General features: G+C 42.6%; 1 protein-coding gene across 1 annotated transcript in view; it reads right to left on the bottom strand.

Annotated features, from left to right (window-relative positions):
* Nucleotides 1-282: 282 nt before the first annotated feature.
* Nucleotides 283-17,786, bottom strand: part of SLC9A9 (solute carrier family 9 member A9) — a 260,732-nt gene continuing 243,228 nt past the window's right edge. Inside the window, exons 15-16 of the mRNA XM_081911454.1 lie at nt 4,649-4,754; nt 283-3,942 (exon numbers count right to left, since the gene is read on the bottom strand). Of these exons, the coding sequence (XP_081767580.1) occupies nt 3,721-3,942; nt 4,649-4,754 (328 nt within the window). The 3' untranslated portion in view covers nt 283-3,720. The remainder of the gene's footprint in view (nt 3,943-4,648; nt 4,755-17,786) is intronic.

The following is a 17,786-nucleotide window of genomic DNA, read 5'->3' as shown; positions in this document are numbered from 1 at the left end:
CTGTTCCCCCTCTACTTCTGCTTAGGCAGCTAAGTATGTCATACCCAGGAGCTATAAACTGATGACTTCTTTTCATCAGGGTCAAAAATCAGTAGAGCCAATATATATTTTCCCTTGCGAGATCCTTTGAAGCAACTTGATTCATGTTTTGGAATAAATTCAATAAAAACACATTTCAGCTTGTGATCAGCTGTAGAGTGCATAGAATCCCTGTTTTAAATTAAGGCTTAAAGCAGCTGCTGTAGTATAACATTCAATCGACAATTAATTAGACTTGGAAAAGCGAGATTAAACCTTGATTATATTTAAGTTTGTGCTGCTCTTATCATCTGTGAGTGAACCAAAACCCATTCCACTTTACAATCATTCACAGTCTCAACGAGATGGTGTGACATTTATTCTTACAGATTACAGATGTTGTTGAAAGATATGAGTCATTGTTCCATAAAATTTCCCTTAAGGCTTGACTTGTAGGGTAGCAACCTTTTCATGACTGTGCAATAAGCAACTTGAAGCTGCATTCCTGAGTTGGGAATAAAATGCAATACAGTACAGTACAGAACAGAGTTAGTCATCTTTACGTGCCTTGATTTCAGAGCAGCAGTCCCAGTCCTGGACTGTGGCCAAAGCGTGTGACCACTATTATAAAAGTTCTGCATGGAATGCTTTTTCAGCGTAGTCATTCATCTTTCTTGAAATCCACTCTACATTTCATTTATGATTAAGCATTTCCTTAGAGAATCCCATTCTGGGCTAGGGTACATAGTTCAAGTTCAGGACAGTGCAAGAGATTAGAGAAACTCCTCTATGAGGAAAAGCTACAAGTTTTAGAGTTTCTTAAGGAGAGTAAGGCAGGGTCATGATAGAGGTGTAGAAGAAGAAGAAGAGGAAGAAAAAGATTATTCATGATGTGGATAAGTTTTTTTTCCCTGATTCCTCCCTCTCATAATATTTGAACTCAGGGCCATTCAGTGAAGCTGAATGCTGGAAGATTCAGGAGAGGAGAAAGGAAGCACTGCTTCAAGCAGACAACAGTAGCGAAGGCCACCAACATGGATGGTTCTAAAAGAGGATTAGGCAGATTTATAGAGGACAAGGCTATCAAAGGCTACTGGTCATAATGGCTTTGCTATATCTCCACTGTATGCCTCTGAATACCAGTTGCTAGGAATCGCACATGGGGAGAGTTCTGCTTGCAGGCATCTCATAAGCATCTTGTTTGCCATGATGAGACCAGGATGCTGACTAGATGGGTCTTTGACTTGATCCAGCAGGGCTCCTCTTATGATTGCTTGTTCAGTGTTAATATGAGCAATCCTATCACAATCTGAGCCCTACTTTCCATGGGATTGCTTCTTGAACTTCCAGTTGTGTGATAGATTTCCATGAAGATGGACCCTTTGATACAAGCATGTATTACATACTGGGCATGTATTTGCAATACCTTCCAAATACCTCTTCCCAGGTAGGTAAGTGCTGAAGAGTCATGTGCTAACACTGAATCAAACGACAAAACAATCACAGTTTATCCTGGAACTTGATGGCATGAGATTGTTACCATGACTCAGCGATTATTTGAGGTATATGATAAAATATGCCAATCTCACCCGCGCTATTTCATTGAAAACATGTCACATCAAAGTATACATAAGTCGGGAAAACTGCATTGCAAAGAGGTAAATTTCCCTGCTTCTACTTATCTCACCAAGCAAGTGTTTGTAGAAAAAATCGACAAAATGAGGAATTGCCTTGGGAATAATATCACCTGGCATTATATATTGGCATCAGGTAAAGATGTTTTTGTTTTCCTGGGCATTTGAGCTGCATCAGTGATAGGATAATGTATGACATTGTTTTCCACTGTATTGTTTTTTTTACTTGGTTTTCAATCATTTTCAGACTTTTAAAATATCAGGAAATGACATATAAATCTCAAACTGGTAGTATCACTGCCTGTATTGTAATAGTGAATTAACTTCCTTCTCAGCCCTGCCTCTCCTACAGAATTGCACTTAGGTACACACCACTGGTATAGGTAAAGAAATAATTGCCAAAGATGCTGCTGCTGTTGTTTTTTGTAGGGGAGAGATAAACACAAAAAGAAGACCTATGATTTCAGCAAAACTACATGTCCATAAAGCCACAAAGGAGCTGAACACTTGTAGGCACTAGATGCTATTCTAATACAGGAAGAAGCAGGCAAAGAGATAGAGAAATCTGTAAACAACAGTAGACCACAGAGAAGTTAGAAAATTATATTGCAGTTTATACTCCACTGCTCTACCTTGTGGAGGACCTCCTTCTCAAGCTATGTTCCTGCTATGTGTTGCTCTAAAGCTACTGTAGTCCAGCAACCACCCAATTAATGAGCATCATAATGGGTAGGTAACTCAGAACACAGGGGTTGAATCTTAGCAGCAGAGCACATGGAACTGGCCTTGAGTGCAGACGATATTGAGTAAAATTGACCTATGGTCTGATTCTGTATAAGGCCATGCCATAGGGCTGTCAGCTAGGTTAGGAAAAGTTGCCCACTATGGACCTCTTAAAGGCATCAGAATCTCATCCATGAACACATCTAGTCACCTTTACTACCTTATTTCTTTAACATATTGCTTCACAGTCCATATTGTATTATGCCATGTAGCAAGCAGGTCATTTGAACAGTTTGTCAAGAGCATGAACTTGCTCTTTGCGGCACTACCACAACCTTCTTGATACGTGGGTTTGAGCAGCAATGTTTATACACTCGTGATGGATGATTCAGATGACCTTTTCTCTGTGTAGTGTGCAGAGCTATCATGTGTCTAGGACTGCCTTATTCCTCATTGCAACATCTAAGGCTGCAGAGGATGTGATAAAGAGTTTGCACACCTTGTTTTAAAAGTCTTATATAGCACGGGCTTGCAGTCTTTCTCTCCCTCTCTTTCCACATTCCTGAAGTCAACACAGAACACCAGGGAAGAAAAGACAGCACATGGGCTTTGTATTATGAATCTACCTCACAGGGGCAGGAACAAATTGACTGAGGGAAGGAAGTGTAATTGCTGTCTATACCAGTGATCATTCTCAATCAAAACAATAACAAGGCCCTAGTTAGTGACTTGTGCAGGCCTCAGCAGCTCATATATCAATGCCCAGTTTTTGTGCGCAACGTTGTTGACCCATTGCTGGCAAACTGCAATTGATTGAAATATATGTAAAGCTTGCAACAGTAATGGTAACTCCCCCTGCCTGAAATATGGAAGAACTGTCCACCTGACATCATAGGATAGTATACAGGCAAGCGAGCAACAACATCAAAATGGTTGTGATCTTTGGAGCATGTACTGTAGTTAACTAAATCCTCATCCTTCTCTCTATTGAATTAATTAGAAGAATAACATTCAAAGGCCTTTGTGTGCATGTGAGATAGGAATGGGAACGATGAAGCATGATCAGAGACTATGAGTGCATATGTAATGTCCCAGTAGCAGACAGACGGTGCCCTCAATTCCATTATTAAAAATTGCCACTGTCAGAAAAATTAAATGTAGTTGTATAATATATAGGGATGGTAATAAATTCTCATTCCTCCAGGCTCCAGGGATAGATTCAGCAAGGCTTTGCTTCTTCTCCATTTATGCCCTTAATACATTTTCAAGCTCTGCATAATAAACATGGCTTCCATGCCTTCTGTGCTCCTTTTGATGAAAATGTGATATACATCTTCGCTGGACCTCAGGCTGAGGACACCAACTGGGATTGACCTGGAGCCGATTCAGGCTGGAGTTCATATCCTCCTAAGCCCAAGTCTCCTTCGGAAATGTTTTCTTTGGTTGGAAGATGGGGTGGGTCCATTATGTTCTGTGCTGGCATTGGAGAAAGGTCTGAAGCAGCACAAGTCACAGACAGTTCATCGTTATTGACAATGAAGTCTGTATCATCATCCTTCAGTTGCTCCTAGGTGTTTTTTAAGAAAGGAAAATAAAATAAAATAAATGCTTTTCACTGACAGAATAAAGTCTTACAAGGTGGCTTTGCAGCTCCATTGAAATTTGACATATTTGATTTGAATTGAATGCTGTACTAGTTTCCTTTATATTTACTCATATTAAATGGCAATGCATTGGCAGAAAATGGAGTTTGTTTATTAATGGTTGGGTCCAATTGTTGTGCCTCCAGTGATGGAAGGATGATCTGGTGGAACTTATCATGTGTGGAACATGGATTGAAGCAATATTAGGCTCCCCCTCAGCCTTCAGACATCCATGTTACCTTCTACATTCTCCCCAACCCTCTGGGGAAACATTCTATTAACTTTTCGAGGGCTTACTCAATCAATCAAACCTTTATTGCATTAGCATACAGCCATAGCAAGATAAGACAAAAAAATGCTTACTCTACAGCACAGCTTTCCATATTTTTCATGTTGGTGACACACTTTTTAGACATGCATCATTTCGTGACACAGTAATTCAGTTTTACTAGCAAAATAGAGGGTAAACTAGCCCCTTTCCAGACCCAGGAGGACCATGGGGATCATTTACATGACACACCTACACAATGCAGCCAACACACTAATGTGTCGCAACACACAGTTTGGAAAGCTCTGCTGTAGAGGCCTACCCAAAATAATGAAACGTGGACATGCAATTTTGCTACTTACTCCATATGCTTTAGGGCTAGTCAGCAATCTGGCCACAGGATTACACCATTCTGGTAAAGTTGTAGTAAGTGGTGGGCCAGAATGGGTGAGAATTGGCTTCAAATATCTGTGAAAGATGTTAAGGACAAGTTCCCGCCTTATGCATATGTGAAACTATGAAGCACTACAATCACTGCAACTAGTGTTATAATAAACAAAAACAGGCAGTTGTCATCATCAACAAAAACAAACAAACATGGATAACGGAGAGTTTTGCTTCATTTTCACATGTAATGCAATTTCACATTTCTCACCTTCATTGTTCTCGTACACAGGGTTAATATTCAGCAAGCCATGCAAGAAACTGTCTTTTTCAATAAACAAAATTCCACTGCTAATCTTTATAAGTATAGCTGTTAAAATATGAATGATGAAAATACATTATCTGTGAACAGATGATGCCTTAAAGATACTCATTACTGATAATCATCCCTATTACAGAGAACTATTGCATTCCAAATACTCCACTGCAAAGGAAGAGAGCTGCAACTGAGGTCTCAGTGTTACTTCACAGTGCTCCATTTGGAATGTCTCTATGGCATGACCTTGGCCACATTCACACCATACATTTAAAGCATGGCTCATGGCTTCTCCCAAAGAAATCTGGGAGCTCTAGTTTGTTAAAGGATCTGAAAGTTGTTAGGAGATCCCTATTGCTCTTACAGAGCTACAATTTCCAGAGTGGTTTAACAGTCAATACCACTTCACAGGGAATACTGAGATACTTATTACATAGATATATGTTATATGAGATGCGAGTGGTGCTGTGGTCTAAACCACTGAGCCTCTTGGGCTTGCTGATTGGAAGGTCAGTGGTTCAAATCCCCACGATGGAGTAAGCTTCCATTGCTCTGTCCCAGCTCCTGCCAACCTAGCAGTTTGAAAGCATGCCAGTGCAAGTAGATAAATAGCTACCGCTGTGGCGGGAAGATAAACACAGTTTCCCGTATGCTCCGGCTTCCGTCACGGTGTTCCATTGTGCCAGAAGCAGTTTAGTCATACTGGCCACATGACCCGGAAAGCTGCCTGTGGACAAACGCTGGCTCCCTTGGCCTGAAAGTGAGATGAGAGCCGCAACCCCATAGTCGCCTTTGACTGGACTTAACCATCCAGGGGTCCTTTACTTTTATCCTTTTTATCTATCTGTTATATATTATTACATTTAGATTCTACCTTTCCTCCAATGAGCTCACAGTGCCATACATGTCCTCCCCTGTCCCCATTTTATCCTCACAAGCAACCTTGTGAAAGACTGGGACTGGCACAAAGCCACCAAGTGAGCTTCCTGAGGATTTGAACTCTTGTCTCCCAGGCCCTAGTCCAACACTCTAACCACTACACTGGGTCTTTAGCTATGGTTGCCTGCTGAACTGCAGTTGTCAAGGGCACCTGCAATATGCAAACTTCCTCTCGATGCTGCAGTGGTGAATATGCACACGTTTCAGCTTTAGCTTGTTTATCTAAACCTAACATGCCACCATCAACATGCCTGGAATACCAAGCGACACTGGGAACTTGTCAAGCCCAGAACTCTTAAGAAGAAATGTGATTGGAAAACCGGAGGGGATCTAGTCAGGGGATGTGTACAGCAAGCTATCTGGGTGTATCGTTTTCATCTAACATCTGTGATGCCCTGAAAAGGTGCCCCGACAGACAATTGCAGGCGAAAACTATTCAAGATGCAGCTGCATGGAGCACTTTGCATAAAAGAAGCAAATGGCTAGTAATTGTCATGTATACTTGGCTTCCTTCGAAGTGCCCACTCAGCATTTTCCAAATAAAACCTTCACACCCCTTCCCTTGTCACAAGCCAAACATATTTCATGAAATGTTAACTAACTTTACAGCAGGGAAGTGAGTGTGAAGCCGTTTCCTGTAATGTGCCCTTTCTCAGAATTCAACACATTCGTTTTACACTTCACACTTCGGTGCTCCTTTATATGAAATTATGTAAATACGCTAGAAACAGGCTTATGCTATTGTTTTGCACCTGTCGTTCCAATCTTTTCATCCAAAAGTGATTTATTGGGATGAAAGAAATCTGCTCATCTTGAGCAATTATATCATCGTCATATCTGTCGAGAATGATCCCTGCCAAGATTATTTGTAACTGATGTATCCTTTGACACTTTCCCAGGGTGCTATTTCCCTGTATCAGGAGAAGCTAGTCACCCACTATTTATTTGTGGCATTTAAGAACCCATCTCTCTCTCTCTCTCTCTCTCTCTCTCTCTCTCTCTCTCTCTCTCTCTCTCTCTCTCTCAACATTTGATCACATTCTTTTGCAAGGAAAAAAATGGATAGGAAAATAAAAAAGACATTGAAGCTAAATAATGGTCTTGTAGTAATAACATCCAATGGTTTTGTAGTAAGTGATGAAGGATCTTTTGTCTCACTTAAAAGGTTCAACTTTTTACCACTGGTCATGATCCAAAGGGTCATGTGCACAGAGGAGGCTGTTCTATGAGGGCAAATGGGGCACTGCCCCACCAATCTCAGTTGCCCTCAAGTTAACTACCACTTGCCTGCATTCTTACTTACAAACAGTAGGGGGTGCCTTGCCTGTCATTGGCTCTGACTCCACCTGCTGACTCTCCCTGTCTTCTGCCCGCCCAGTCCCAATAGGCACCAGTCACCTGTGCATGTGCATGTGCATGCTGGGATTTTTCAGGTCCCCCTGCCCATCACACACTTCTACATAAATATTTTCCTGAAGGTCAAGAGGACCATCGTCAACAGCAGCTTTGGATGGAATATTAAGGGCTGCAGCTGGAAGGGGAAATTGCCAATGGCTCCATAATGTCTGGAAGAACCTTCAGTATGCACAAACATGTCTTTCACCACTGTTTTGCATTAAGGGCATGATTCAGCCAAAGCTAAGCAAAGGCCCCTTGCTGAACATTATTCTGCTGGAATCAGGGGGAACATAATAGTGCTTAACTGTAGGTGAATCATGCCTTACATTCTGGAAACATTCATTTATTCTAATTTCATGGTATGAGAAACACAATGTCCTTGAAGTACAAGGGGGAAAAACAATGTTCCCTTTAAAACTCTGTATTACGAAACTCTTTTAATAAACAAATGGCCCCAAGAAGTTTGTCATAGGTTGAATAGGACCCAACAACATAATCTTCTGTTTGTACAGGATGCCCAAGTCAGAGTTAATTTGCAGACCTTTGTGGGTGGGCAGTTTTACCCGGAGAGAGGTGCTTTCTGTTGTGTGCTAGCTCTTCATCACTTAAGGCCATGTAAACCAGTTGCCAGAGGGTTTGGGGTTAATCTTAAAATGCTGTAATTTAGGGCAGCCTTCCTCAACCTGGTGACCTGCAGACGTTTAAGGACTACAGTTCCCATTAGCCCTGGCTTCCACAGCGATGTTAGGAATTATAGTCCAAAACATCTGGAGCACACCAGGATGTGGAAGGACAATTTTAGAGTGCAGGTTTGCAACGCGTGTTTCCATATTTGGGTTGATAGAACTCAGGAGGCTGTCTGATAACAAGTCCATCTAGCTCCACAATTGTCTACACTAACTTGTAGCAGTTTTCTAGCATCACCTGCAGAGATCTTTCCCATCACATGTTGCCTGGTCCTTTAACAGAAGATGCTAGGGGTTAAAGCTGGGATCTTCTGATGCGAAGCACGTACTCTATCACTGAGCGATAGTCTGCCCCCTGATATGATATGTGCATATAATAGGAACAGGTTAGTTACCTTCCAATATTGCATAAAGCACTGCTGCAGTTTTTTCAAAACAGTGCTGGGGAAAATATTATTTGTCTTGTTGCACCCCAAGGAGACATAGCCTTTCAGCATCACGTCTTTTGCTTTTGTGCAGAAACTCTGTCTTCTGTAAGTCTACTCTTACTCCTGATGAGCTTTGGCTTCCAGTGGAGCCAATTCTCTGGTGCTGGCTGGGTACTTCTGATTTTGTAATAACCTATCAACCTCTTTGTTGTGTCGTTAACTTATTATTTTGCCTGCTTTGGAGCTCCACTCCTGATGGACTATTTTTATTGTTTTAATAAACGAAACCATTATGTTGCCTCTTGATTATCGAAACAATTGGTTTCTTCCTCTCACAAAAATGTTGTTGGCATCTATCTGTATTGGGAGACAATGGGAGAGGGTGCCTTCAGGGGTGAAGTCAAACTGTTGGAGAGTTACAGTGCTTGCTGTGGCTGTAAAGACCGATATGGAAGAGACACATTTTGTTGCCCCAGGGAGGTGTCAGGAGTTCAGCCTACACTTGAGTAGGACCCTCGCAAAGACACATGCCTGACTGGCATGTTCTCTCCCTCCTGGTCTTTTGTTCGGGAGCTTCTAAAGCTTTCTTCAGCCCGAACATCACAGCAGCACACTTAAGGATCTGCAGAGTTTGCGCATCATGCGTGACAGATCTCAGCAACTCAGCATTTTGGCTAATCTACCTTTATTTACATATAAACACACATGGAGCACTGCAACCCTCTCTCTCTAGCTTCAGACAGCAAAGAGAAAAAGAACGAAGGACAATAGTCCCACTTCATGGAACATCCTGTCTCTGTCACTTCCCACTCTGTGGAGTCAAAACATATACTGTCATGTGATAGACAAAAATCCTATGACTGCAGTCATGGAGCAGGAATTCTAATAGAAGGTGTCCGGTTGTGCTCGTGCAGGTGTACCATGGCATTTCTTCTTTTTGTGCTTCTCCCACACAAATGGGGGAATTCTAATCTGTGTGCAGTAGCATTCCTTACTTCTAAAGCATGTCAGATCTGAGTTTGCCACAGCATCTCTCTTCTCTCTCAAGAAATGTTCTGGTGAGATGTCTGCCAACATTTCCAGTTCCACAGGAGCTGTCCAAAGGCAACCATCCAAATGGCAAGCAGGGAAAAGTTGTCTATATAACTATTCTAGCACTACTCTATACTTGTCAGAGCTATGGAGGCTGCTTGCATTTCCCCCTCCTTCAGGTGCAGCACTCTGGCTGATATTCAGTTCTATTTAGATGGAACAACTAAGAACATAAGAATGGAACAGCTGGGATTCAGGGACATAGTGCCTCTGATACTGGAGGTGACATAGCCAGCATGACTAGCAGCCAATGATAGCCTTATGCTCCATGAATTTGTCTAATTCCCTTTTCAAGCTGTCCAAATGGGTGACCATCACTATACCTTGGGGTAGGGAATTCCATAATTTACCTATTCATTGGTGAAGTACCTCTTTCTGTCTGCCTTGAATCTCCCAACTTTCATTTTCATTGGATGAACTCTAGTTCTATCAGCTATTTCCTCTATCATGTCCTCACTTACTCACTTTTTTTATTATTTCTACACTACCCCTTGCCCATTGAAACCCTTTCCCATAGAGGATTTGCTCCAGCCCCTTGATCATTTTGGTGTCCTTTTGGCATTGTGGCAACCACAACTTATGAGTGGCATTCTGTGGGCTGTCAACAACTAAGTCCTATTCAGAGCAGACCCACTGAAATTAGTAGGCTTAAGTTAGTCATATTTCTCCATTTCAGTGGGTCTACTTTGAGTAGTACTAATGTTAGCTACTACCCCAAGGGTACATAGATTTGTGTAAAGGCATAATGATACTGGGAGTTTCATTTTCAACCCCTTTCCTAATGATCCTTAACATGGAATTCATCTTTTTCACATCTGCTATCCACTGGGTTGACTACTTCATTGAGCTACCTGCTGCCAGTTGGCATCTATCTGTCTCAGGAGACAATGGTGGAGTGCAACTTTGGGAGTGAAGTCAAATGGTCAGAATACATGGCAAATGAAGTTTTCTGGTTGTGTTGCTGCAGATGCACCATGGTGTTTCTTCTCTTTGTGCTCCTCCCTGTGCAAGACATTCCCACACGTTGAGGTTGATGCTGCCAGCATTCATGTCATTTTTTGCAGACATCTCTGTAATGCAGAGGACTACTTGGTCTGCCAGTGGGCCTGGTGCCTGAAGCCAGCTCCCCACAGAGCTATCTGCTATGACCCCTGCAGTTCCATGCTGCACCCCAACCCTGTATCGTAGGCTGGTAACTCTGGAGTACCTGCCCATATCCTCTATTTTTGTTGCCACCACCTGTGTAAAACAGACTGAGGGATCATAAATACATCACATTTCTCTCCCCTGCTCCACCATATGGATTTTGAGGTTTATTATTACTGGAAAATCCATCCACATTAAAATAATGGAATTGATTATGCAATCACAAGAACCACTATTCTAAGTTTCCTGTGGCTTAACACTGAAACACTGCAAGTTTTGAACAATGGCATCCACAAGGGTCCATAAACACATATCGGGTGCAGGCAAATGGGCCATACCAAAATCAACATTTAGGATTTTAAGTAAACAATAAGCAAACTGACTACGTTTCTGACTAAACATGCAGGGAGTTATCTCCTCCCAGCATTAAAAAGGAACATGGCAATGCAGTGTTTTGAAAAAGCCCTTGTGTTTCAGGACACAAATTTCAAACTGGTTACCTAGGAGGAGAGAGCTTCCTGAATGGATCCACAAACCATTCTTCAAAGAGCATTCTAGAAGGAAACAAAATAGCACAGAGCAAAAGAACGGCAAAGCAATAAATCAGGATATAATTGCAGATTTAGCATTCAATGGGAATACAAGAACACAGTTGCACTTGGGGCTTCATTTACAAGAACCAAGGCAGTTTTCTTTGGTAAAACTTGATTAGTCACTGGGTTGGAGCAAAGTAGCTCAGTTAAGTGACTCAATATATACATAAACAAACCAACCCTTGCTGGTCTATTTGTGTATGATTGGCCATTCAATGAATCATACCATTTAATGAGCAATTATAGTTCACGGTCCCTTGCTAGCAGGTATACTGGCAAGGATGGAAAGAGCTGAACCAAGATTTAATTTCCAGGCCTGCAGTCCTGGATCCATGGGGGGAAAGTTCTGATTGCAGTTCCATCTGATCTCTAGATTCCTGATGAACTGGGTGGGAATATCTGGAGTTTACTTTAGCATGGCTTTTGCACACAGAGCCAGTCATATGGGTTTGGATCCCAAGAGTCCTTCTCAACTCTAGCTTGATTTTCTTCAGATGTGGTAGTCTCAAGGCTGGGAGAGGAGACCAACCCTTTCTCCCTCTTCTTCCTAGGTGGATCAGCATCACTGGGGGTAGCAGAGAGAATTCAAGCTCATTACCTGATTCCTGGCCTTGGGTCTCAGCCCCACCCTCTCTGGTCAAATTGTCTCATTCATTACCCAGGATTACAGGAATGGGGTCTGTCAGTGTACATCCATGGTCTCAATCCACTTCTTTTCAATTATAGGCAAATCTCACTTTGGCTTTGGGGACCAAGACTGGGGGAGGGGGAAATCCTTCCAAAATTTCATTCTGGTTCATTGTACTGAATTAAGGTCACCAACACCCTGCTGCTCCACCAAGTAGGGACAGTTTCTCCATTCACTTGGCGCTGCAGATGGTGGTGGGGATGGAATTTCTTTCTGGTCTCCTTGCCTTAAATGGAGGGAGGGTTAAGATTATCTTTGCCTTCTCTCGTTCATGGCTTTCCCTCAGCAGTTCTGACAGACAGGGGGAGGCCTTTCATTAAATACCACAGGAATGATTGTGACAGCTGAGATCATCAAAAACAACAACCCTATTCAATCAATATAAATTATGGCAAATGAAGGAAATAATTGCAAGTGTTACCCTTTAAATTATGCAAGTGTTATCCGTTAAATTATGCAAATGTTATCCTTTGAGTTATGTCATCAGGACTACTGAAGGATTTTCTAGGATCTAGGAGTATATTTTTATATCGACTCCTTCTTCCCCTTTGGAGATACATTTCCACACAAACTAGTAATGCCTTAAACAAAAAGATAATAGTGACTATTGCCCTATGACATCAAGGGAACTGTTTAATAGTATAATATTAAGAATCAGGGCTTTTTTTCAGGGGGAACTCAGTTCTGGCACCTCTCAGGTGGGTGCCATTGACATTCTAAGAGAGCGAGGGAGGTGCTCATGGTGAGTTCCAGCACCTCTTTTTCTAGAAAAAAACAGCACTGATAATTATAAAAATAATATTTATTTATTCCTTCCTCCCAAAGTAGCACAGGGTAGGAAACAACAAAATAATGCAAACATTTTAAGAACATTAATCCTTAGCACTGTAGTCCTTTCATGCATAGTTTGCCTTGTGTGAATCTGAAAGAGCACTGTATCTCCCACCAGGCTTCTGCCTCTGATGATGCATGGACAATGATAAACTAGGAGGAAATGCAGCACTCTGATCCCCTCCCCTGGCAGCTGGCTCAAAGAGAAAAATCTGAGGATGGGAGCCTTTGCCTGTGGCTCCTTCTTCAGTCTCCACATGCAGAGGTCTCGAGGTCCTCACGACAGAGCCACCTGTACTCCCACCTGCAACTATTTTCTAAGGTACCTGTGATCGGAGCCTTTTAAATTTATTTTTTAAAAGCATATTTTTCTGTGTTACCTGAGACGTTATAGATTTTAGTCAGGTGTCACTTTCAAAGAGTTTTATGCCATTTCAAATGCCATTTGTGACTCACAAATCACAGTGGTGCCAATGATGGATTAAAAAACAACAGCTGCAGAGTGATGGCTAGGAAAGCTCTGCTTCTGTTTCTGATCTGACTTCGTTCCTTTTTGCAAATGTATTAATATGAGGGCATAGTATTAATATGAGGGCGTTGCTTCCGAAAGCCAGACATTTATAGAGAAGGGAGCACAATTAAGTACAGCCTAAACAGAAGGAAGAGAACCCGGGAGAAAAAAAGAACTTGGCCTTGCATTCATAGCTAATAGACCAATTAAGTGCTTCCAGACACACTTCAGAATACAGAAAACTACCTGGCCTTCATTTGAATTCATCCAGTTGCTGAGCAGAGCAGATTTATTTATACACCGTAATTTGTACGCACCAGGCCAAATGTGGCCTGTCACTCATGCATTCTGGCCCACTTGACGCGTATGCTTTGAGGCAAGTCTCAAAAGCAAATATTGGGCTTTAACAAGGGATTTCTAAAAGAAGACAGGCAAGCTGGAGCACTTTGTTTCACAGGAGAGCAGAGATACAGTGGGAATAAAGGAAATCTGGTGGAAAGGAGAGAACCCGTGGAATCAGAATTCTCTGAATTCAAACCCGATAGGAAAGACAAGGAAAGGAATACTGAAGGGTTATGTTGCTCTGTACAGGAAACAGCGTCCTACAAGCTAGAAATCTCAGGAGGGGTAGACCCTCTACAGTAAGGTAGGTAAGGTCAAGGACCCCTGGGCAGTTAAGTCCAGTTAAAGGCGACTACAGCGTTGCGGCGCCTATCTCTCTTTCAGGCCAAGGGAGCCGGCATTTGTCCACAGACAGCTTTCTGAGTCATGTGGCCAGCATGGCTAAACCACTTGTGGTGCAACGGAACACTGTGACGGAAGTCAGAGCACACAGAAACACCATTTACCTTCCCGCCACAGTGGTACCTATTTATCTACTCACACTGGCGTGCTTCGAACTGCTAGGTTGGCAGAAGCTGGGACAGAGCAATGGGAGTTCACCATGTTGTGGGGATTCAAACTGCTGACCTTCTGATCTGCAAGCCCAAGAGGCCCAGTAGTTTAGACCACAGTGCCACCCGCTCCCCTTCTACTCTCTACAATAGTTAGCAGAGTTTAAGATGGAGGCAAGAGCCTGTGTTGGGAGAAGAACTTGAGGTCACCCTTCTCTTATAACTAAGGGTAGGTAAATATGTCATTGTACGAACTTACCCACTGCATTAAGCCATATACTGATATTTTCATCTGATTTTCAAAGTGTTTTCTGCTGATTCCTAGAGGAATGAGATTTTGCCATATAGCTAGATGCTTAACAGTTCATTGCTGAGTGTACCAACAAGATCCTGCATGAGAACGGAAGGATGAGAACGGAAATTGTGTGGCGGCAGCAGTGGGAGGCCCCATTAGCAAAAGCACACCTCAGGTTAAGAACGGTTTTGGGTTAAGAACGGACCTCCAGAACAAATTAAATTCGTAACCCGAGGTACCACTGTACTCTGAAAAGCAGGCAGGTCTGGTCCTACCATTAGGCAGATGTAGGTGACTGTCTTAGATGTTGGAGAGGTGTACAGAATGGCAACAAAGTGTTGGAGGACAGAGGGATGTGGGCCGTTATGCCGTCCCTGCTGTTCCTTAAGCTAGCCTGCCCTTAGATATGATAGAGGACACTGATGATATCTTTTAAAATTGGGAATGCTCTGAATTGAAGCTGGGATGCTCTGCATTCAAAGCTTGTGTTCTACCACTGAGCTATATCACTAATCCCTAAACATGCAAGGTGGATTGGAATTATTCTTTTCATATTGGTGGTTGAGAGATGGTGATTCATAAAAGACCTCCTATTGCGCTTGTAGTTGAGTTGACATTTGAAACAATGACTTTCTGGCTTATATCTAACATGCTTTCCCTCAGCACAGCTTTATCTATCTTCCTTTTGCACAGATTCCTAGTAAGCATAATTTACTGAGTTGATGTGCCCAGACATTACCACACAAGAAGATAACTTATCTTCCCCGCGAAGCTGATTTTGATCTTCTTGCAATTATAGCACCAGCAGCACAAAGCATTTCCTATCCAAAGCTCAGTTCATTTTGCATGCTGCAACTGACAAACTCAAACCACTGAGGGCAGACTTTGGGCTCTCAAATTTCAGCGGTGCCCTGTGCAACAGAAAATTTGGCACCCCCTCCCCACCTCTTGCATACTGCTCTACAGCAATGTTGTGGTGCTCCCTGAGGCCCAGCACCCAGTGCATCTGAACCGGTTGTGCTACCCTACAACCACCTCTGCTGAGGGCTTCACACCATACATGATGACTGTGGATGCTGCAGAGGTGTCAATGTTACACTGTGCAATAAACATGTAACACAAAAACACTGAGAAGTCATGCTGTAGGAAATACCAGTGCATCATTGATGTGGCCAAGGATAACACTTGCCGTACAAAATATGAAGTGGACCTTAATTCCAGATCAATCCATTCAGATGATGACAGGATGCACACTTCTTTAAAACCATCAAAGAATCTTGACAGGAACAAGTGTGACCCGATTCTATCTCCCTGTCACTAAGTAAATATCTAGATAGTAAATTAAGCAATGCATTGTGATGCAATTATCTTTTACATTTTTGTTTCTCATGAATCAAATGTGTATGTGGCTGTTTATGTGTGGGTGTCAGGGAAATGGAGTGATGCCAGCAGTATTCCATTTGCAGGAGCAGGTTCATCTTTCTCGTTACTGAAAAGGAAGTATCAGGCAAGAAGAAAGTAATGAGTTGTATTACTGTACTAAATTAAATCTTACATTTGTCATGATTATTTGCTGCTGTTTCATTGCTGAGATTCTGTGAGCTTTGAGCCTCTCCTTTTTTAAAGGGTGACACAAATAGTACTTTGATTACGAAATCTTATAATTGCTTTCCTGTTGAATGTCTCGGCAGCATTTCTCTGGAAATGCATTCAAATAATAACCCTGGTCCAGTCCTAGTCCCTCCATCACCTCACAGATGAAAATAGAGACCAGTCTCTGTCCACAAGTAAGGGGTGGCGCATGACACTTCAGTGGGTGGAGCCAGGACAATTCAGATGACGTAGGTCAATGAAGTACAAAGTAAGCAGGATGCTCAAAATAAGAATATGCGAAAGAAAGCACTTCCAAAGTGTCAGGGAACTGCCATCGGAGCCAGAGGCGGAGGGAAGGCTCCAGAGGGATGCCGGAGAGGGTCCCAGCAGGCAGAGAGGCAGCCCATCTTCTAGGGAAGGAAATCAGAGTAACACCAGTGGAGAAGGGGGGCAGATGGGGGAATCAGAGAGGAGGCTCCAGGACTCTTCACCGGAGACCAGTGGAGAGAGCACGGGTGCTTCGCTGCCCACACCCTCCCTGCGCAGAAGACTTCCACGCAGGGAGACTAGGAGGAGACTTGGCGTCAAAGAACTTCTTTGCTGGAAGAAGTTCAAGAAACGCCCAGTGACGGATTCTGCCAGCGACTGAAACAGCCACAAAGTGAAGGGCTGTCCAGACAGAAAGGGTTCAACCAGGTAACCTAGCCAGGAGTGGCGGCAACTTACGCACGAGCAACCCCTATAACCATTACACAAAGCAAGTGAAAAACACAGGATTAGATCCAGAGAATCACTAATAGTAGTTAATCTGGTGTAACTGGGACATTTTCTTTCTAGGTACAGCTCCTAGATTTCCAATAAGTTATTTTAAGAGTCAGGGAGGGGTGCCAACTTGAATAAAATATGGGGGGGGCATGTAAGCCCCACAATCAATCACAAGATGACACACACACACACCATTTGAATGGCAATGCCCAACAACTTTAGGGGGAACCTGGTCCTCTTAAATATTTTATTGGTGGGGGACCTTTGCCCCTAGGATATGGCTCCTATGGAGTCGGGGGACCTTCATGAATGTCATGAGAGGAAGCACAGGGACCCGTAGGTGGGATTTGTGTGATAGGGAATCAGTGGGAACTAAAGATTCCCTCTTTGCACAGCATTGCACTTGTGCAATGCGTTCTCCGGATACATCTGTTTTTTATATTGTTGATAAATATCATAAGTGTCATGTTGGTATGATGCAGCTTCAGGTGGGTTGCTGTTCACTTGCCAGGAAACTAGTGTAGCAGCTACACCACCTGATGAGCTGCTTCTGATTAATATAGTGGAAATTGTTAGATATATTATAGTAACAAATGGGTGTTGAATTTCAGAATATGTTTGGTGTTGTTTTTTTAAGAGTACTTTTTAAACTCAGCATATTGTAGATTGTATAATTTTGATTATTTTTTTGGGGGTAGATAAACAGATTCTCGAAACATGTTTGGACAAAGAACACTTGCACATCTGCCTCTTTCTACTTTTGACTTGTTCTATACTTGTTTTTGATCCTGTTTCAAGGAGAGTTAAAACTCCTTCCTGCTCTCACTTCTCCAGAATTGCTTTGCTGACCAGATTAAGGCAGGTCCCACGCCTGCTTTGAAATCCGTTGAGACATCAGATGACAGACCTTCTGCATCATGTCTTGCTTGGCCCTTAGCTTCT

Source organism: Podarcis melisellensis, assembly GCF_964234715.1.
Source record: "Podarcis melisellensis genome assembly, chromosome: 5".
Classification (NCBI taxonomy): domain Eukaryota; kingdom Metazoa; phylum Chordata; class Lepidosauria; order Squamata; family Lacertidae; genus Podarcis; species Podarcis melisellensis.
The sequence above is the reverse complement of the archived record's forward strand: the minus strand, read 5'-3'. Positions and strand labels throughout refer to the sequence as shown.